Raw genomic sequence first — 22,250 nt, 5'->3', positions numbered from 1 at the left:
TATACTCCGGAGCGACTTATAGTCCGAAAAATACGGTATGACTTTTTTGGTAAAAACTACCAAAGACAACAGAAAGGTGAGGGTTGCTGCTGTCATCATGCTAATAAAAAGGCATTATACATTTCTTTTAAGACACATCTTTGTGTTTTTATTCATTATTTGTATTAACATTTTAGCGTATTCATTATGTAAAGTAACTACACTACCCAGAAGTCTTCGCGGTAGAGTGGAACCAGAAGTACATGGTGCATTCCATTTGCACTGGGAAGCCAGAATTTTCGAGTTCATCGTCGGAATTTCCGACATCCACCCCGAGTTTGTTTCACAGATGGCTGGATGTAAACAATGATGTCCGCATCTATAATAGCCGTTATTAGTACTTCTGATTAGTTTTTGTCACAGTTAATCAGCCATATGCATATGGACATTTTATATGGTAAAGTCACTGTAGTGTAAACTACCTTTATTTCATGTGGGGTATATGTTCTAAATTGCTAGCAATAGCGCCTGTTTCCTCTTCATCCACCATGTTTTAAAGTTGCAGAAAGAGTGCATATTGTCCCATAAATTGTTTATATAAATAGAAAACATAGCTTTCGTGGATGTGGCCATCTTGATTTCCGGCCTCGTAACTGGAATACTCACAACTTCCGAGGTAAATGGAACGCAGCAATAGACTAGAGCAGAGTTTCTTAACCATAGGGCCCATTGTTGGACCACGAGCACCCAAAAAATATCTGTTTCTCAGCTGTGGTCTGTATGGACTCGGTTGAAATGCACTTTTCCACCACTTGTGGCAGTAATGACAATCTCAAACAAATAAAAGAAGTCGAGAGGAAAAGTCAGTCAGAAGTTTCTTAAGCGCAAAAAATATGACTGAAGTGGTGAAGCTGTATTTTCATTTGAACTTTAATTTTATTGTCAGTTCAGTCAAACACATTTTGGTTGGTACTTTATCAGTCTGACACAAACACAAGGTTTATGTGTTAAATAAATAATCTCTGTGATTAACACATGGTTTCATTTCATTTGACAAGGTTGTTAACTGTAAAATGGATAGATATAAATATTGAATATAACTAAAGTCAGGAGTAAGATTACTAATTCAGTGTTAATATTTGAGTGGGCCCCATGGCCCCTCTGTAGTGGAAAATCTGGGCCCAGATGTCAAATAAGTTAAGAACCCCTGGACTAGAGTACTAGCGGAGGTACAAGCGAAGAGTGAGTATAAGTACCCCGCAGAGTTGTAAATAAAGCATTCCTGTGTTATCAAAACAAGCAACAAACATTCTGCTCGCTCTCTGGACCTATGGAGATGGATCTCCACTCAACCGGCATATAGTCAATTTGTGACCGCTTGCATTCGATTACCAAATAAATGCACAACGCAAAACTCCTTTCACTTTTAATACACCTCACTACGCTAAATACAGTGTCAAAGTCGCAAAAATTCGCACCACAGAACCCTTCTGCTGCATCTTCTCTGGCATTGCAGGTGTGTTGTGCAGCGGATTTCTTATACACCCGCCACATTTCATAGTAATTTGTGTATGAGCCAGGACCAACCTGGAAGCGCCAAATCTGAATTTATTCATTTATTTGAAACCTGAAATAAATAAGTGGATGAGAAACACTGATGTGTGTGCATGTGTGTCTTGAGCACCAGATGTCTGTGTAGATTGGAGTGGAGAACGCTCTAGAAGGAGGAGCCTAGCTTTAGACAGGAACATCAATTTAACAAACTTTTTTGTCATAATGAATTCATCCGATTAAAATTGAGCAATTGTGCAGCCCTAGTTGACTTAGATTGTTATTAAACACATTTTAAAACAATTGAGGCAAACATGCAGTTAACTTTGTGGCAACCACCACAGGATCTGAGCTTGTACAGTGGAACCCGCTTGTTTCGATGCCCCTCGGACGGGCTGACTGATGTCGACATAACCACAATTGAAACCGAAACTAACCATTGTTTGCGCATGTACTTGTGACTTTGGCCGGAGACATAAGGAGAACAAGAGAATAAAGGATTTCATTAACCCACAGCAGTTTGCTAACAAGGTACTTCTGTTTTCATATGATATTGTAGCCACAGGATGTTGTGTGAGAAGTTCTGTGCTGTGACTCAGGGATTGGGTTACAGGGGGGAGTCGCGTTTCCTGCAAGTTAGAGCCAGTCCTACAGAAAAAAAATAACAGTTGACGAGCCGGATTTGCTACATGAAAATGTGTCTTGTTGTAGATGTACAGTGCTGTTTGGTATACGCCAATAAAAGGCTGATTTGTGCATCATCCTACCTCATCGTCATTCTACCATACTTTATACACTAATCGAACAGCGCTGCTGCGGTACTTTCCTTGTATTTCTGTCATACAAAGCTTTTGTACATGTTGTAAAAAAACAAATCAATTATGTTGTGGCACACTGCTTAGCAATAATAAGGACTTTAACAATATCACAACATATGTCGACATCAATGTAGTATTTTCATCGAAATGACTGCTCTAGGTCTCTTGACTATGTTGAGAAAAGCGGTGGACTATGTATGTCAACATGAACTTAAGCAGGCAGTTTTTAGTAGGAGTGAATACCTTTCACAATAAATCGATACAAAATCAATTCCCTGGACCTGGGAATCTATACTGGTACTCAACAATATACATTTTTGATACTTCTGTGTTTGTGCAAAATCTTGTTTCCTTACACCTCCGAGTCTCATTTGCAAGTACTATAATAGTAGACTTTGCATGCAGTTCCATTTCCAAGACGTTAGATGGCAGTAATGTATAGACTACGGTGTGCTGCTTAGTCAGAAAGTGGTCTTTGCCATAAAGTTGATATAATAATAATAACAATAATAATGTATTAGATTTATATAGTGCTTTTCTAGACACTCAAAGCGCTTTACAGTGGGAACTGAGAAACCATCATTTATTCACCCCACATTCACACATTGATTTGACGGCCTCTCCAACCACCACCCACGTTCATTCAGATTCAAACACCAGTGTGAGCGGCACTGCCCAAGAACACAACGGCCGCGACTAGGATGGCAGAAGCTGGATTCGGACCAGAAACCCTCAAGTTGCTGGGCAGCGGTATGCTTTCTTACACTTCTGAGTCTCATTTGCAAGTATTATATAGTGGACTTTGCATGCTGTTGCAATTCCTAGACTCGTCTACCGTGTGCTGCCTTAGCCAGGATGTAGTCTTTGCCATTAAGTTGAATGTGCCAGTCTTTTACTTGTTAAGGCCAACAAAGTGTTTGAACTAGGTATTGCATGTATTACATACCAGCTGTTTGATTGTAACGTGCGTCTAAGTTATAGTTTTGATTACCAAATGTAGAGTTGTTGAAATTGTCAAGTAAAATAGCTAATGGTAATCCATAGCATGTCTATAGCATATTTAATGTAAATTAGCATCAAGTTAGTGCATTTTCAAAAGTAAAGCCTTACTGTACTTTTGAGCGCCTTCTCTTTCTTTCTTGGTATGGAAAATTGTAACACTACTTAGAGGAAGTCCAGCTTAGTCCGCTCTGAATGCTTGACTGCCTATATATATCCGCCAGTTGCTTGAGTCGGTGCCAAGTCTGCAACCGGAAATTATGTCAGGTATGGATTTAAATTAGATTTTTTATTTTAAGTGAATCAGTACCCGGTCGTACTGACGGGATTTGGTTGGTACCTATAAAAAGTACTGACTTTGGTACTTTAAATAATATAACACGGCAAGACCAGGACTTGTTGAGTTGGTTGACTTAAGCATAATTTAAACGGGTTCCACTGTACTGTAAAAAGGAGACTTAAACAACAAAAATAGATAAGAATAATGGACTACTGTATTTACTTCTACATATGTACTTTACCTTAAAAACATGAAATGCCTCAAACTGGATGTTGCGGCTCTTGTCACGTAGCAAATTCATCATGAGCTTGAGATTTTCTGGCTTGCTGATGTACTTTGTCATGATGGTGAAGTTGTGCCGGTCAAGGAGCAACTCGCCCAGTAACTGCCATTACAGAAGGAGAAAACAATAAATATTAGTTCAGTAATTTTAACGTCAGATAGACTGACAATTATAAGCATAAAGGATGGCATGGTTGATCACAACAGGATGATTGGATGGTTCAGAGAAACCTAACACTTGCAAACTGTAAAGAGCTCTGTCAAACCTGTGTATCGTAGATCTTACCTTTAGAGACTGCCTTTTTGTCACATAGTTTTCAGAGTGGAGCAACTTCTCATATTCACTAAAGAACTACAGTGAGGAGAAAAACAGAACAGAAGCGGTTGTTGAGTTTCCTCCAAAAAAAGGCATCTAAAGTGTTACCACAATGACAAAACATACTCCTTTTCTCACAAAGACTATCAGCTACTTCATGTTAAACTGAGCTCATGAAAAGTAAAACAATTTCAGAAAAATGACTGACTAAGCATCTCTAATTAACATGCTGCTTTCTTCCTGGCAGTTGTTACACATATTGGTTATGGTATTAGTTTGAGAAGTAAAGTTTGAGTTTTGATGCAACAGTATAGTATATACTAGTGTAGTATTAAGTCAGCAGTCATATCGTCACTTCCACAAATACTGTATGTATGTTGTTTTTTTTGTTTGAGTATTGTTAATTATTTTGTATAAACATATTGGTCAAAATAAATCCTTCGAATTATTACAATATATGCCTGTAAGTAGTTTTGTGCCCTAAAAATCGTATTGGTCAAATGTTTTTAACAGTTTAAAAAGACTGCAATGCAAATTTTTGTCAGCCTGTCAATGGGATCGTCAATTATACTGTATGTTAGCATTAAACTACCGGCGTAAGTGCCAACTTCTTTACCATATGGTTTCATATCATATTTTATTTCAGTTCATTTCATGCTGTATTGTGGATTAAACATGTTTCTTCCATGCTTTTGCAAGTGTATGTTAATGTACCATTATCAGGGTCTCTGCAGTTTTCAACAAGTAAAATTTAAGACTTTTTAAAACCCTGCAGTTACTGTTTATATGTGCTAATTTTTACAGTAATTTCATTTGGAGGCAATCAATAAACAACCTCAGCTTGGAAGTTTCTTTTTCTCCTAAATAAAAGGATTGTTTACCTATCTGGCAAACAAAGTACCAACATTCAGAGAAGGCAGAGTAACATGCTTAAAGAACCTGTGGGTCAAATTCATGAATACCGGACAGACAAGCTCCATAGTGCACTTACTCTTTCGTAATGTTGCTCCAGAAACTCTGCACTCAGTAGCTTGTGTCTTGTGAGGAGGTCCTAGAATTGGGGGGAGAGGTGCACAGCACATTTTAATAACTAGAAAGAAAGCCGGGCATCAAGAATCTCATGAAAACATTTACTTAAAAGTATATTTTATGATGCATTTCAGTACACAAGTGGATGAAAGTACAAAAATGTGGGAGTTTTTTTAAGTACCAGTAGAATGGAAAAACAAGTTGACTTTATATGCTTACCGTAATTGTGTTTCATTGTATCAATTAAACCATATCCAACTGTATTTACAATCCACAAAGTATGTGAAAATACCATCTAAACATCACAAAATGCCACAAATTCAGTCAGCCATTTTGAGTATTCTGCTCCAAACGTCTTCGGTAATAGTTTGACGTCACTGGATTAGCACTTCTGCACTCATATTATCAGATCAGTCAAACTGGAAATATGCAAATCTTAGAGAGATGTGCAGTCTATCATTCACAATCCCTATATGAGACATGAACACATATGTTTTTGTTTTTTATACATTCTAAGTCGTAAATAAATAAATAGTCCGTCAATGGGGGGCTCTCTATTCCGCCCACAAACCCCTCAAAATAACCACCCAAAACCGCCAACAATACCCTATATACATATCGTGACCTGAATATTAAATAGATATTAGCGATGTTGTCATTATAAGGGCTAACGCAGACAAACTATTTTTTAGGGGCGGATTGATAGCACACAGCTAAGTAGACCTCTGCTGCTGTACTGTTAGCTGGCCGCCATGTCCTGCTGCTCCCGCATCATCGTGTCTCAGCTCGTCAAAATTATTTTAGATCATAAATCATGCTTCTCATCTGGATAATAGGAGGATTTAGCCTTGAATCTAGAAGCTGTTCATATGTGACATTCAATTCATACCTGGAGATGGAGACAAACACACACAACCGAAGACGGTGCATCTTGATTAATATTTCACATAAAAGGGAAGATAGGGACATCCTATCAGTCGTCATCGAAGTAATAAAAGACATTGTACAGTAAGCTATCGTTTTATTATGTTTATAGTTTGTATTTCTTGTTTAGCACTTAGCAATACTGCCGCACGATGCTTAGTGTTTCACTAAAGCTGAATCTCTTTTGCAGAGCTTCCAAAACTTGTAACTCATCCTCCCTATATTCAGTATCAACAATATAAGTTTGTGGATCATAATTTTTCCCAAAGTAATCGTTGTTGGCTCTCACAAAGTCTGCATGATTTGCATTGTTGTTGGTGGGGAAGGGATCTGCGATTCCTACCTCTACGTCACGCGATCAGGTGACTGGTTCCTCATTATCTCTCAAAATGGCTCTGGAATCTCTGTGAGATTGATGCTCTTTTGATCATATATTTATTTACTCTCAAACTTTGGAAGTCTTCTCTGTCATACATCAAATATGTATGATCATAGCTTCAATATAGAGACAACATGTTTTTCCACTCTACTGGTACTTTAAGCTGAGGACCTGTTAATGAAAGGTTTTGTGATGTCGATAGTCTGACTCTGAAACATTACACATTTCTATAGGTTTACATTTCTCGCAAATAAGAGTGATTGTCTATTGTACTGCTACAATGCTGGTGCTTTTTTCATATATATATTTGTTAATGGTACTTTCCTATATGTGGATGTATGCAAACAGATAGGCCAAACAGAGCTCACTTACTTTGAAAGTGGCGAATGCATCTGAGGCAATGTCAAACGTAGACATCTCCACATATCTGAAGAAGTCGTAAAACTGCTCTGACGACAGTGTAATTTTTGCCAAAGGTTCATGTCGGATGCACTCCCTCAACATTATCCCACAGTTGAGGGCGATCTCCGGAGACTCGTACCTGCACAGAGCAGCAATTGACAAATGATTAACGCTAAGATAAAAACACGTGATTGTAAAATTATTTTATTTCCAATGATACGGTTGTCGCTGTTGCAAACTACACAAACGACAATTTTTCTGCAGAGACCCCCAACATTTTTGAGCTCACGCACCCCCTTGTTTCTGTTAAACTTCTGACGAACCAATAAAAAAACAGAAGGACAGCACGTTGACAATGAGTCACATTATTAATCAAGAATACTGAAATGTTTAATGCTTAAGCATTTTAAGTGAAATTCATCATTTTGTGGACTCATTTATTTTTGTACAGTCTTAATGTTTGCGTATATCTAATTAAAATAGAAAATCCATTCACACTGCTCAACCCAATTCTTGTTTATTGAAAACCATCCAAGACGTACTTTGTACAATCATTTCACACTAGAAAAACTAAATCAAATCAATAAAGGCCCTATTTTTTAATATTTAACTGATTTTGTTTCTTCATAATATGCCTTTCAATGCACATTACACATGTAATTGTGTGTGTGTGTGTGTGTTTGTCATACTAGAGTATATTATGTGTGAAGAGGTCTCCTACCCTTTAAGTAACATGAAGAGTATATTCTGCTGGGTGCAGAGGTACTCCACCGTTGGTGTCCGAGTGCCAATCTGACGCCTCAGGATGTTGTTGAAGATCTGAGCTACATCTTTCTTGCCCTACGATAACCCAAAAAAGACATCAATGTTTGGTTAAACAAGTCAAGTTGATGTACACTCCAGTTGATAATACAGACAAAATACACTCCAGAACCAACAATGTATTAGAGATGGGACGTCAAGTGAAGTCTTTTGAACGGCTCTTTTAAGTGAACGATAAGAACTGATTCGCAGTTGCGAGTCATTTTTATTACAAATTGGAATCGTAGCAAAATTTCTACTAATTTTTCTGGTCAATTGTTCAGAGGTAGATTTGCAAAGTAGTTCAGGAGTTAGAGTAGTACAATTTTGCAATCATATTTTTCTTTAGTCCTAAATAGTATTCTACTTTCATTTATAATTTAATCTAATTTACAAAAATACATTTTTTATTAGTATTGATATATTTTTGTGTCCTTTTTTACACGAGGGACATTTGTAAACAGTGATTTAGGATGAGATATGGCACCACCTTATGGAATGTTTACAATGAAAACATAAGCCAAATTAAATTATTAACGTTTTGGAATGATTCCCACAAATAGAGTACATATTGGTTCTAATTTTTATATTATTTAAAAACATTCATTATTATATGATCCAAATCTTATCTTATAACTGCTAATAGGGGTGTCCCGAAACAACTTATTAATTCCTGGTATGATACCGATATTGGAGCTTTGGGTATTGGCCAATACTAATATTAAGACGATATGAGCACTAATCAAACATTCTTTTATTTTGCAGTTTAGAGTCTCAAAAATGGTCTTGATCAGGTGAAAATACTAACCATATGACAGACTTATTCCGTCTTTAAATTGGAATGGTAACTTATTTTTGGCGACACCTAGTGGTCACTATAATTAATTACGTTACGCAGTTAGTTGAATGTTGCGGACATGTTTGTTACTAGATACTTTCTTACACGCTTTGTTCTTGGAGTATTTGTAACTGCAAGTAATATGCAGCTATAATTATATGCTACTTGTTTATATCGACAAATGTCGCGGTTTAGACTGCAATATCGTTCAATTAAGGACAAATATTACATATGTCTAGCTTGTGTGCTAAGCGGTTGTGTAGCTCCTAGCTCTTAGTAGCCTACAGCCTACCATGTTTACCTTTTGTAAATGACTTCACTAAAATACAAGCCAAGACCAAACTTGTGTGTGTACTTGATATTAGATGTTTATTGGCTTTCCAGCTTTGCACAAGTAAATGTTTTTTTTGGAGATTTGATATGCAAGCCGATATCATCCGATACTATATTATATTATTAAAAAAACAAAACATAATACTATCGGACCTACATCAATATTGCATTGGGGCACCCCTAACCGCACCAGTGATTGTTTTGTATTTTAAAATTGGTTCATCAAGATCTGGCTCCTGTGAAAGAGCCATAATTCCCAATTCTACAATGTATTGAGTTGATAATACAATAAGCTAAATCATCAATTCACAAAATACCAACATACACAGCCAAATTTTGCAATATGTGAAGTGTGATACGCATGTCTCAACCATAAGGGGAAGGGTGTGGGAAGGTGGAAGAGGAAGCGACAGATCACAATATTGCGACTAATCATGACATAAATGCATGAGTCAGGGGAAGCAACAGCGGGCGGTTTGACACTTGGCTATGTTTACCCATCAACACAGATGGAGTGTCAACGTTTTAGTTGCCATTCGTTGCCTCGGCATGAGTCAAAACACACAAATAAATTTACAACCCTTTTAAAATATAATGCCTGCATTCTGAGCATGATATCCTGGTAATAATTATTAGTAAACAAAAACCAACACACAAATCAAATCAAAGGTTCAAAGTGAAACAAATTTGGATTACTATTTTACGGTATCTTCTGCCATCTAGTGGCGGTTCTTGACAAAAGCTGAAAACATATACCATTACACCATTTTTTTGAGGCATCATTCGCCATCTTCTGGCAATTCTTCTAACATAGGGCACTACAGGTGGGAATCTTTGGGTCCATTATGATTCAGGAGCTATGATTCCATTATACAAACATACTTATTACATTGTATCATTGTGTGAATTATTCTGCATTATTAATATTATTCTTCAGTAACGTTTTTCGTCCGCCTATAACTCTAAAACTGTTCATCCGATTGATCCCGTTCAAGTGTCAAAATGTTTGTTCTTTCAACAAACATTCCCCAAAATTACTGGTTTTACAGTATTTGATCATTTTACAGTATTTTCAGTCTTATATTCTTTTGCCTTCTTCTCCTGCATCTTTCAATTGATTTCAACCATTCCACCACAAAAATATTAATTAATCTTAATCGGGACATTAAAAACTACTTGATTTTCAAACCAAAAAAGTTGCCAATTTTTCAGGTATTCATAATTTTCCAAAATATTGGTCAATACAATTGGTACTCAGACCATCATTCTCACTTACGGTTGCCTTTTTTGTCCGACCTGAAAATAACTTTGAGATGCAAGTAAATGTTCAACACTATCGGAAAATATATTTGTTGTGGTAAAAAATTTTTTATTTGTGTCGTTTATATATATATATATATATATATATATATATATATATATATATATATATATATATATATATATATATATATATATATATATATATATATATATATATATATATATTAGGGCTAACTAACGATTTATTTGATAATTGGTTTATCTGTCGATTATTACTATAATTAATCGATTAATAATCAGATAAAAGAGACAAACTACATTGCTATCCTTTCCAGTATTTTATTGAAAAAAAACAGCATACTGGCGCCATGTTCTTTCAACTTGCCAAATAAAACAAGGAAAATGTTACAAAAATGCACACTTTTGACACCCCTGCTATAGATAATAAAAAATTAAATCTGATAAATCTATCGATAAAAAGCAGAGCCTGACGACGCATGTGCGTTTATCACAACTCTCTCGCTCTCTCTGTCTCTCCCCCTCCCTCACGAATGCTGCTGCGCGCACAGTATGTTTTGTTTTTAACCTTCTTAACCCTGAACGTACATTGAAAATACACGCAACCCTAACTCAAAATGCCGGACATTTGAGGCATTTAAGAAATACCGCCCGGACAGCCCCGCAAATGAGGACATGTCCGGTGAAAAGAGGACGTATGGGCAGGTCCTCTTTTGCTAGCATGCTAGCAGCTAACGGGCTACGATAGACTGACCATACGTCCTCTTTTCACCGGACATGTCCTCTTTTGCGGAGATGTCAGGGCGGAGTTTCTTAAATGTCTCAAATGTCCGACATTTTGAGTATTGTTTACACAACGTGCAGTACGCTTCTTAATATGTCCGTGTGGAAACTCGTTCGGTACACCTCCGCACCGAACCGAAACCCCCGTACCGAAACGGTTCGATACAAATACACGTACCGTTACACCCCTATTATTTTGATTATTGTTTCTCAGCTGTTTGTAAATGTTGCAGTTTATAAATAAAGGTTTAAAAAAATAATAATAAAAAACGTAGCCTCAGCGCATGCGCGTAGCATGGATCCAACGAATCGATGATTAAATTAATCGCCAACTATTTTGAAGCCCTAATATATATATATATATAAATATATATATATTAGGGCTGCAACAACTAATCGATTAAAATCGATTATAAAAATAGTTGGCGATTATATTAGTCATCGATTCGTTGGATCTATGCTATGCGCAGAGGCAATTTTTTATTTTTTTAATAAACCTTTATTTATAAACTGCAACATGTACAAACAGCTGAGAAACAATAATCAAAATAAGTATGGTGCCAGTATGCTGTTTTTTTCCAATAAAATACTGGAAAGGATAGACATGTAGTTTGTCTCTTTTATCCGATTATTAATCGAAGTAATAATCGACAGATTAATCGATTATCAAATTAATCGTTAGTTGCAGCCCTAATATATATGTATATACATATACAAAACCTAATACTTAATGTTCGAACCGGAAAACATATTTTTTTGCAAATATTAGCTCATTTGGAATTTGAGGCCTGCAACATGTTTCAAAAAAGCTGGCACAAGTGGCAAAAAAGACTGAGAAAGTAGAGGAATGCTCATCAAACACTTATTAGGAACATCCCACAGGAGAACAGGCTAATTGGTAACAGGTGGGTGCCATGATTGGGTATAAAAGCAGCTTCCATTCATTCACAAACAATGATAGGGCGAGTGTCACCACTTTGTGAACAAATGTGTGAGCAAATTGTCGAACAGTTTAAGAACAACATTTCTCAACCAGCTATTGCAAGGAATTTAGGGATTTCACCATCTACGGTCCATAATATCATCAAAAGGTTCAGAGAATCTGGAGAAATCACTGCACGTAAGCAGCAAGGCTGAAAACTAACATTGAATGCCCGTGACCTTTGATCCCTCAGGCGATACTGCATCAAGAAGCGACATCAGTGTGTAAAGGATATCACCACATGGGCTCAGGAACACTTCAGAAAACCACTGTCAGTAACTACAGTTCATCGCTACATCTGTAAGTGCATGTTAAAACTCTACTTTGCAAAGCGAAAGCCATTTATCAACAACACCCAGAAACACTGCAGGCTTTGCTGGGCCCGAGCTCATCTAAGATGGACTGATGCAAAGTGGAAACGTGTTCTGTGGTTTGACGAGTCCACATTTCAAATTGTTTTTGGAAACTGTGGACGTTGTGTCCTCCGGAACAAAGAGGAAAAGAACCATCCGGATTGTTATAGGTGCAAAGTTCAAAAGCCAGCATCTGTGATGGTATGGGGGTGTATTAGTGCCCAAAGCATGGGTAACTTACACATATGTGAAGGCACCATTAATGCTGAAAGGTACATACAGGTTTTGGAGCAACATATGTTGCCATCCAAGCAACGTTATCATGGACGCCCCTGCTTATATCAGCAAGACAATGCCAAGCCACGTGTTATAACAGCGGGGCTTCAAAGTAAAAGAGTGCGGGTACTAGACTGGCCTGCCTGTAGTCCAGACCTGTCTCCCATTGAAAATGTGTGGCGCAATATGAAGCCTATAATACTACAACGGAGACCCCGGACTGTTGAACAACTTAAGCTGTACATCAAGCAAGAATGGGAAAGAATTCCACCTGAAAAGCTTAAAAAATTGGTCTCCTCAGTTCCCAAACGATTACTGAGTGTTGTTAAAAGGAAAGGTCATGTATCAATCACAGTGTTAAAAATGCCCCTGTGCCTACTTTTATGCAATGTGTTGCTGCCTTTAAATTCTAAGTTAATGATTATTTGAAACAAAAAAAAAATTGTTTCTCAGTTCGAACATTAAATATCTTGTCTTTGCAGTCTATTCAATCGAATATAAGTTGAAAAGGATTTGCAAATCATTGTATTCTGTTTTTATTTACGAATAACACAACGTGCCAACTTCACTGATTTTGGGTTTTAAATAAGCTAAATGTATATATATATATATATATATATATATATATATATATATATATATATATATATATATATATATATATATATATATATATATATTAAGGCTGAAACGACGCGTCGACGTAGTCGACGTCATCGGTTACGTAAATACGTCGACGCCGTTTTTGTGCGTCGACGCGTCGCATAATGACGTCACACTACCGTCATGGCGAAGCGCAAAGCAGACGATCAAAGAAGACGATGCGAGCGGTGCGAGCGAGGGGGGAAAAGCATGCCAAAAGTGGTCAAAAGTGTGGGAGTATTTCAATACACAGCCTAATAATGTTGTTGTATGCACACTGTGTCGAGCGTAAATGGCCTATCATAGCAGCACAACGGCTATGAACGAACATTTGAAAAGAAAACCATCAACTAGTCAATCGTCCGTGCGAGCATACGTTGTCATCATTACACAAAAACATGAATGTGTCATTTGTATCTGCTAGGGGTGTAACGGTACGTGTTTTGTATTGAACCGTTTCGGTACGGGGCTTTCGGTTCGGTACGGGGGTGTACCGAACGAGTTTTCTAAGCTAAAGCTAAAGTCTTAACAAGCTGCTTTGCTCCGTCTGCCTCTGTCTCAGCACGCAGCATTGTCCCACCCACACAACCATCTGATTGGTACACACGCAGCATTGTCCCACCCACACAACCATCTGATTGGTACACACGAAGCATTATCAGCCAATCAGCAGTGCGTATTCAGAGCGCATGTAGTCAGCGCTTCAGCGTGGAGCAGATAGGTGTTTAGCAGGTGAGCATCAGGCAGCGGACTCTCCCCAAATGATAATAAACACCACCCAGTCAACTACTAGTAACATCACTATGAGCCCGTTGACCTTCTAGAAACTTAAACTGCAGCTCAGCTCACTCGCAATCCTGGCTTGAGGTGAAGGCTAATTAGCTCTCAGTTCCAGCCACATCGACCCCTTCTGAGCGCCTATTTTCAGCTGCTGGGAATATTGTAAACAAGAAAAGAACCAAAGCATGTAGACATGCTAACCTTTCTTCATTACAACTGTTAGACACTCACTAGAATGAGTAGAATTGGTTATTGTGTACTGTGTTGGACTGGATGTTTATTTTGCACATTTTAAAAGCAATACTTAATGTTTACAGTGCTCCAGAATATTTAGATTGGCACTTTTTTGTATTGGATGTTTATCTTTATTTTTGCACATTTTAGCAAATAAGCAATACTTTCACTTTTGTTGAAATGTTTACACTGTTGTTACAGAATATTTCGTTTTGCACTTTTTTGTATTGGATGTTTATCTTTATTTTTGCACATTTTAAAGCAAAATAAGCAATACTTTTAATTTTGAAATGCTTATACTATTGCAGAATATTAAGATTTGCACTGGATGTTGACTTTTATATTTGCACATTAAAAAGCAAATAAGCTACTTTTAATTTTGTTAAATGTTAAAAGTTTTAAATGTTTACATTGTTACAGAATATTTAGTCATGTTGTTGTCAATGTTGACTGAGTGGCCATACTTCTTTTTTTTTGTAAATAAAAGCCATGCCTTTTGAAAAAACGGGCCTACATTTATTTTTTCATCTTCATTTTGAATAAAAAAATAATCGGTAAAAGGAAAAATAATCTATAGATTAATCGAAAAAAATAATCTATAGATTAACCGATTAATCGAAAAAATAATCTATAGATTAATCGATAGAAAAATAATCGTTAGCTGCAGCCTTAATATATATATATATATATATATATATATATATATATATATATATATATTATATATATATATATATATATATATATATATATATATATATATATACATATATACACACACAGTATATTTAGAAGACTAGATACGTGACAAATGACTTTGCCTGATAAGTGAACAAATAAATAAAAGGCCCCACTTGGCGAGCAGGCCTCCTTGATTTAATTTTGTGCGCTCTAAAACCACAGAATGTTGAGTTTGGCCTCAGTCGCCATAAACATGCGACTCAAAGACATATGTCATCTATCTGCTTCATCATATCTATGGCTGACAGACATGTTGGCTTACTGCGTGGATGTTATTGTCTCCCCTGACATATTATTCCAGTTGCTTATTTCCGCTGGTTACTCTTTGCTGTAACGCGGTTCCTGCTAGCCTTTTGTTGAAGAGTACAAAGCATTTTTTCTTTTCTTGTTTCACTACTTCACACTTATGCTGGCTTAGCGCTGCGGCCAGCATTGCTTTAGGTATGTGTGTATTCACCGCTGGCTGGTTCTCCGCAGTGGTCAAGTTTGATCGCACAATAGTGAATTGCGACAAGACTGCTGTTTTCATAATTCAGCTGCGTTTGCGCTGTTTTTACTGCCAATATACACCAATATTCATGACATAGAACAAATACACTGGTTTATTCAGAATATCAACATTTTTGGATTGGACAAGTACTCGTGCCACAGAGCTTTGACAAAATTTGGCTAGTTTAGACTCGGCAAAGCTCCCCTGCAAAAAATCAACGGTGACTAAAATGTTCCTTGTTATAAGTTCCACATTTATATGGGTGTCTGCCAAATATCTTTTAAATTGATCGATTTGCACACTACTTTTTTTTGGCCGGCCGAGTGCCTGGCTGCTTGTTTTGTGACTAACAAGTTGAGTCTGACCACCCATGCCAACGATAATTTCATGAATTTAATCAATTAAAATAAATCTCTTTTTTCTATTTCTTTGTTTAGCAGGCTTACTAATGACACCAACCTTTTTAAAATGGAGTAAATCTTAAGAAACGTATGACTTTTTTTAACAAAAAGGTCACATCTAAAATCTTAAACTCCATTGACTTTGTATTGAAGAAGTTCACCATGAATTATTGCATTTTTACAGGATTTAAGGGGCAATAACTTTTTTTTGTATTTATGTAAATTTTTTATTTTTTTTCTCCAGACATACCTAATAGCTTGTCATCTCCTCCTCCGTGCTAACCCAGCAAACACATAACGTTAAAAGAATGTTAGCTAACAGCTCTCCCTTGCTTAGTTAGAACCAAACAGAGAACTAAGGTTTAGAGAACTATAATGCCCCATTTTAGAACATTCTGTATTACTTTTAAATACATAAATAATCGATGTTTGGACGTTCGTCTGTCGATTCATTAATCGCCTACGTTCTAATTGTGATCCATCGGAGAATTGATCATTTATGTCTTACCTCTATAGGGCACTGTTCATTACAGACAATGACCGGTACCCATCAAAAATCCAAATGAAATGCAAATAACTCGTACCCGTCTACAACCAGGAACTTGATGTATGGTTGTACTTTACATTTTGAATACATTGTTTTATATCAAAGACTGATTTGTTCTCAATACATGGGTATTTGCTACTCTATCTCCTACCTCAAAGTCGATGAGCTGCAAGTCTGCAATCAGTGTGCTAAGCAAGCCACTGTTGTAGAGCTCCTGGGCTAGCTGGGCCACTGCTTCAGTCTGGGGCTCTTTCTCGTTCGTTCCATAAAGGATCTCCTTCATGGCCACCAGGCTCTTTGATACTTCTTCTGTGGCCTGAATAGGAAGTTACACAAAAATAATTCTGTGGTGCTGGAAAGCTAGAATATTACAAAATAGGTGAGATTCTCCCTACCTTCTCAGCCTTTTTATCAGAGATGTCGTGCTTTTCAAGCACCGTCATGTTGTCCTTGAGGTTCTTGACAATGTCTGTGGGCGACTTGTGGGACTTGCCAAAAGGGAACGGCATGGCGGTGGGTTACCACGGTCCTTAAGCAGTGCGCTGTCCACCTGTGTTGGAAAATAGACGGATCAGAAGACTGTCAAAATGGAGGCACTTGTGTTTGTTGTGTCTTTAGCAGTAACTGCTCTAATCAGACAGCATGAACAGAGCACTCCGCCCAATGGCAACAAGTCTGAACAAGTTAACGAACATTACAAAACAGAGAGGTGAATTGAATAAAAGCATGATAGGCAGATAGAGCCAATGGCTCTCTCACAGAGATTCCAAACATACGTGACATGTTTGTAGCGAGGCTGACAGAAATGATAACAGTAGATAAACACCATTATATAGCGTTGCAGAGTGGAAATGCACCATGGAACATCTGCACATTTGTACATATAGTTGCATTTTGATGAATATGCCTTTAATGTTTTGACTTATTATATACATTTGCTTTGGCAGGCAAATATAGAAACAGTGCTGATAATGTGATTTTAGAACTGCAGCATTGGGTATCAAAAGAGGACAAAGGTAACTTGAACAAAAATGTTTAAAAACATAATTACTATTTCGAACCTCTGAAGTCAAATAAAATCTGTTTTAAAACAGATCAAAACATTTTTCCCATAGGAAACAATCAAAATTAAAACATGGTGAAGGTGTAGTCTGGTAGCATCGAAAAACATTTATGAACCGTACTGGCAATTTTTAAGTGAATATTTTGTGATAACAAATATTGATAAATAGGGATGTAACAATGTGAGAATTTCAGATATTGAGATCAAAATTATCCCAGTTAATCATAATCACGGCACTGTTGAATGTGGTTAAAAAGTAGGGATGTGCCGATCACTATCGGACGATTTTCATGAAAAAGTATGTGAATGCCATTCAATGCCGATCACAAACCTCCATACACAGTGTGGAGACACTCCGATAAGCTAATAATAATCACCTCCATTACAGCACACACATTACATTTCTTCGTATCTCAACTATCCCCATCAAGTACTTGGAGGACGAGGCTAAACATGTTACACACCGAGAGCAAGCCAGGAGCAGGCATTCTACGTTTGTAGTTGTTTAAACAAGTGTAAGGCATTTTTCATTTTGTTGGCGATGTTGGACCGGATGGGACGTGTCACGCTATTATTGCGAAGCCGGAAGTGTGTGTGTGTGAGAGAGAGAGAGAAGGTGCCTTGACGAGAAGCCAGTGTGTTGACGAGAGACGTGACGGTTGTCAATTAAGAACGTGCCTCTGGATTGCCTTGTTATGGTCTGTCCTTTCTGCTACGATTCATCTAATTACAAATCCTCGGTTACACAAAAAAGCTTAATTACTTTTTCAGATGACAGCACTGATCTCTTTTTTGTACAAACTAATTAGTTTGTAGAGTGGCAGGAACGACATCTTGCAGCACTTGGTCTTCACAGACGTTAATGTCCTACGTGCGGTGGCTGTCCATCTCGAAAAGGTGTTGTTTAATTTATCTGTGGTAAAGGCATATAAACTCAGCCAGCATAGTTTGTTGTCCTCTGTTTGCTGTCCATGTAGCATTTATGCTAGCGACACCATCTTCACGTTCATGTTTCGATTTAAGTTTCTATTTTAAACTTGATGTACACCGATGATAAAGTTTATCGGTGAGAACTAATTACCTCAGTTCTATCTAAAGTTCCATCTGAGGCCCCGTTTACACTAAGCCGGATAAGGTTATCCAGGGTAAATCACACCTAACCTTATCCGTGTCCACACACAACAATGCCACCGTTTAAGACCCCCGCTCCCCTCCGTCTACCGGCGCAACACGACCTAGTATGCATGCGCGGAAAATGCGCACGTCATAGTCATCTCCAGTGTTGCTTTTTGTGCAAGTTCTTAAATTTAACTTATCTGAACAATATCCAGTGTTGCGGTATTTCAATTAACTGGAATCCAGTGTGCTGTGGGGCCCTATTGTAGTGAATCACACCTGAGCCATCATAAATTCATCAAATCTTTATTAGACACGTAAACAATGTGATAAAGAACATTTTACATCAATCAAACTAAAGGCCTACTGAAACCCACTACTACCAACCACGCAGTCTGATAGTTTATATATCAATGATGAAATCTTAACATTGAAACACATGCCAATACGGCCGGGTTAACTTATAAAGTGACATTTTAAATTTGCCGCTAAACTTCCGGTTCGAAACGCCTCTGAGGATGACGTATGCGCGTGACGTAGCCCGGCGAACACGGGTATGCCTTCCACATTGAAGCCAATACGAAAAAGCTCTGTTTTCATTTCATAATTCCACAGTATTCTGGACATCTGTGTTCGTGAATCTGTTGCAATCATGTTCATTGCATTATGGAGAAGGAAGCTGAGCAAGCAAAGAAGAAAGTTGTCGGTGCGAAATGGACGTATTTTTCGAACGTAGTCAGCAACAACAGTACACAGCCGGCGCTTCTTTGTTTACATTCCCGAAAGATGCAGTCAAGATGGAAGAACTCGGATAACAGAGACTCTAACCAGGAGGACTTTTGACTTCGATACACAGACGCCTGTAGAGAACTGGGACAACACAGACTCTTACCAGGATTACTTTGATTTGGATGACAAAGACGCAGACGTGCTACTGTGAGTATGCAGCTTTGGCTTCTAAACATTTGATCGCTTGACCGTATGTGCGCAACTTTTTTTTGCGTATGTACGTAACTTTTTTAAAATATATAAGCTTTATGAACCTTGGGTTAGGTGAACGGTCTTTTGGGCTGAGTGATTGTGTGTGTTGATCAGGTGTTTGAATTGTATTGGCGTGTTCTATGGAGCTAGGAGCTAGCATAGGAGCTAGGAGCTAGCATAACAAACACGCAGGTGTTTTTATGCAGGATTAATTTGTGGCATATTAAATATAAGCCTGGTTGTGTTGTGGCTAATAGAGTATATATATGTCTTGTGTTTATTTACTGTTGTAGTCATTCCCAGCTGAATATCAGGTACCGTGAGTATGCAGCCTTGGCTGCTAAACATTTGATAGCTTGACCGTATGTGCGCGTCACGTACGTAACTTTTTAAAAATATATAAGCTTTATGAACCTTGGGTTAGGTGAACGGTCTTTTGGGCTGAGTGATTGTGTGTGTTGATCAGGTGTTTGAATTGTATTGGCGTGTTCTATGGAGCTAGGAGCTAACAGAGGAGCTAGGAGCTAGCGTAACAAACACGCAGGTGTTTTTATGCAGGATTAATTTGTGGCATATTAAATATAAGCCTGGTTGTGTTGTGGCTAATAGAGTATATATATGTCTTGTGTTTATTTACTGTTGTAGTCATTCCCAGCTGAATATCAGGTCACCCCCGGCTCTCACAGCATCTTCCCTATCTGAATAGCTTCAACTCCCCACTAGTCCTTCACTTGCACTTTACTCATCCACAAATCTTTCATCCTCGCTCAAATTAATGGGGAAATTGTCGCTTTCTCGGTCCGAATCTCTCTCACTTCATGCGGCCATCATTGTAAACAATAGGGAACTTTGCGTATATGTTCAACTGACTACGTCACGCTACTTCCGGTAGGGGCAAGCCTTTTTTTGATCAGATACCAAAAGTTGCAATCTTTATCGTCGTTGTTCTATACTAAATCCTTTCAGCAAAAATATGGCAATATCGCGAAATGATCAAGTATGACACATAGAATAGATCTGCTATCCCCGTTTAAATAAAAAAAATTCATTTCAGTAGGCCTTTAAAACTAAGGATGTAGATATCTGGTCAGGACACTCCTCACTCTTTTGCCTTCACCTTCATTGTCCATTTGTTTTTGGTAACTTTATATACTCTGGACCAAGACGACGAATCCGCGACATACATGGCGGACATAAACTGATAGAGTCTGCTTTGCCAGTCTAAATGCATTCGCCGTTTTCCTCGACGGCCAGGTAATACAAAGCACATGCTACCTTTTTTATCACATCCATGGGACCTTGCATTCTCATTGTCTCTCCTTCTACAAATGGACAAAGTTTTTCGCTAAGTAGAATCACAGCTGACCCGGCCGGACATTCGAAAGTTCTCTTGCCGTCTGAGAAGTGTTGTATCCGAAATAGCTGCAATCGCTTTCTCTTAAGGTATTCATGTGTGATTTCCACAAGCGTCTGTACATGTAGAGGAAGGAGAAACACAGGCATGTCTGGATGACTCACCTTCATATTTCCAGCGGTTAGCTCCGAGGTACGAAACCGCTTTATTATGAAGCTGGCCGTGGCGCGTTCTTCCTGACATCACTTCCTGTGTGGGCGCGGTCTTTCTTGCGTCACTTCCTCTCCGAACTCATTTTGTAAACGATCAATGAGTCCATACAAAGCTAAGTGCCGGCGATTCAAGAAATACACGGCGCACTTAGCCGTGTAAAAATGTATCCGAAGAGTGGGACCTTAAACACTGCTTTAGTGTGGCTGAAACGGGGCTTAGGCTAAATAATTATTCATTTAAGGGGTTAAACGACTTAGTGTAGACATGGCCTTGAGTTTGTTTTAAAGGGCACGATCATCACACTGGCGTGTGACCTTATCCCTGCATGCAATGCGTGCTGCGCTGCCTTCCACCGGTCAAAACAAACACTGTAAATAATCTTCATTCATTTATGATACCGCAATAAAAAAAATATTAATCACATGGGTTAACCTTGACAGCACTAGCTGTAACATATAAAAATGTGGGAAAAGTGAAGCGCTGTGAATACTTCCCGGATGCACTGTATACACCAGACCTGGGCATTCTGCGGCCCACGGGCCGCATCCGGCCCTTTGTACGTCCCTGTCCGGCCCGCGTGAGGCCAATTATAAATTACAAAATACATTTAAAAAAGTATCTATTTCGAGTGTGCAATACAACGGTGCTGCTTTTGTTTTGAAAAGCGTTATTTGTATTACTTCCGTGTGGACGTATGCTCGTGCGCGCAGCGGAAATCACAAATACAAAATAAATTTTAAAAAACATCTTTGTCGTGCGTGCAATACAACTGTGCTGCTTTTATTTTGAAAAGTGTTATATGTGCGTATGTCCTGTGAGGGAAGGCGCACAGCGACAAGTGATGCCCGGTTATCCCCGAGACGCTAAAAAGAGAAAAGTTGATGACGAATGGCGTGTTTTAAAAAAGACATGGACTGCCAAGTAAAGGTAAAGCCGTGTGCTTATTTGTGGTACACATGTTGCTGTGTTTAAAAAATATAGTGTAACGACCTGCTGAAGTAGATGTTGTCTTCTTGAGTTGTGTAAATGAGAAGTGAGGAAACGTGTGTGTGGAAGGAACGAGATATGTTGAGCTGTGTTAG

At 38.1% G+C, this 22,250-nt stretch overlaps 1 protein-coding gene across 2 annotated transcripts in view; it reads right to left on the bottom strand.

Moving 5' to 3' along the window:
* Positions 1-22,250, bottom strand: part of LOC133663485 (calcium-binding protein 39) — a 32,702-nt gene that overhangs the window by 2,912 nt on the left and 7,540 nt on the right. For both annotated transcript variants that reach the window (XM_062067977.1, XM_062067976.1), the window contains exons 2-8: positions 16,837-16,991; positions 16,593-16,757; positions 7,681-7,799; positions 6,930-7,098; positions 5,217-5,276; positions 4,196-4,261; positions 3,869-4,012 (exon numbers count right to left, since the gene is read on the bottom strand). In XM_062067977.1, coding sequence (XP_061923961.1) covers positions 3,869-4,012; positions 4,196-4,261; positions 5,217-5,276; positions 6,930-7,098; positions 7,681-7,799; positions 16,593-16,757; positions 16,837-16,950 — 837 coding nt within the window. In that variant the 5' untranslated portion in view covers positions 16,951-16,991. The remainder of the gene's footprint in view (positions 1-3,868; positions 4,013-4,195; positions 4,262-5,216; positions 5,277-6,929; positions 7,099-7,680; positions 7,800-16,592; positions 16,758-16,836; positions 16,992-22,250) is intronic.

The sequence above is a fragment of the Entelurus aequoreus genome, linkage group LG13 (genome assembly GCF_033978785.1).
Source record: "Entelurus aequoreus isolate RoL-2023_Sb linkage group LG13, RoL_Eaeq_v1.1, whole genome shotgun sequence".
Lineage (NCBI taxonomy): Eukaryota > Metazoa > Chordata > Actinopteri > Syngnathiformes > Syngnathidae > Entelurus > Entelurus aequoreus.
The sequence above is the reverse complement of the archived record's forward strand: the minus strand, read 5'-3'. Positions and strand labels throughout refer to the sequence as shown.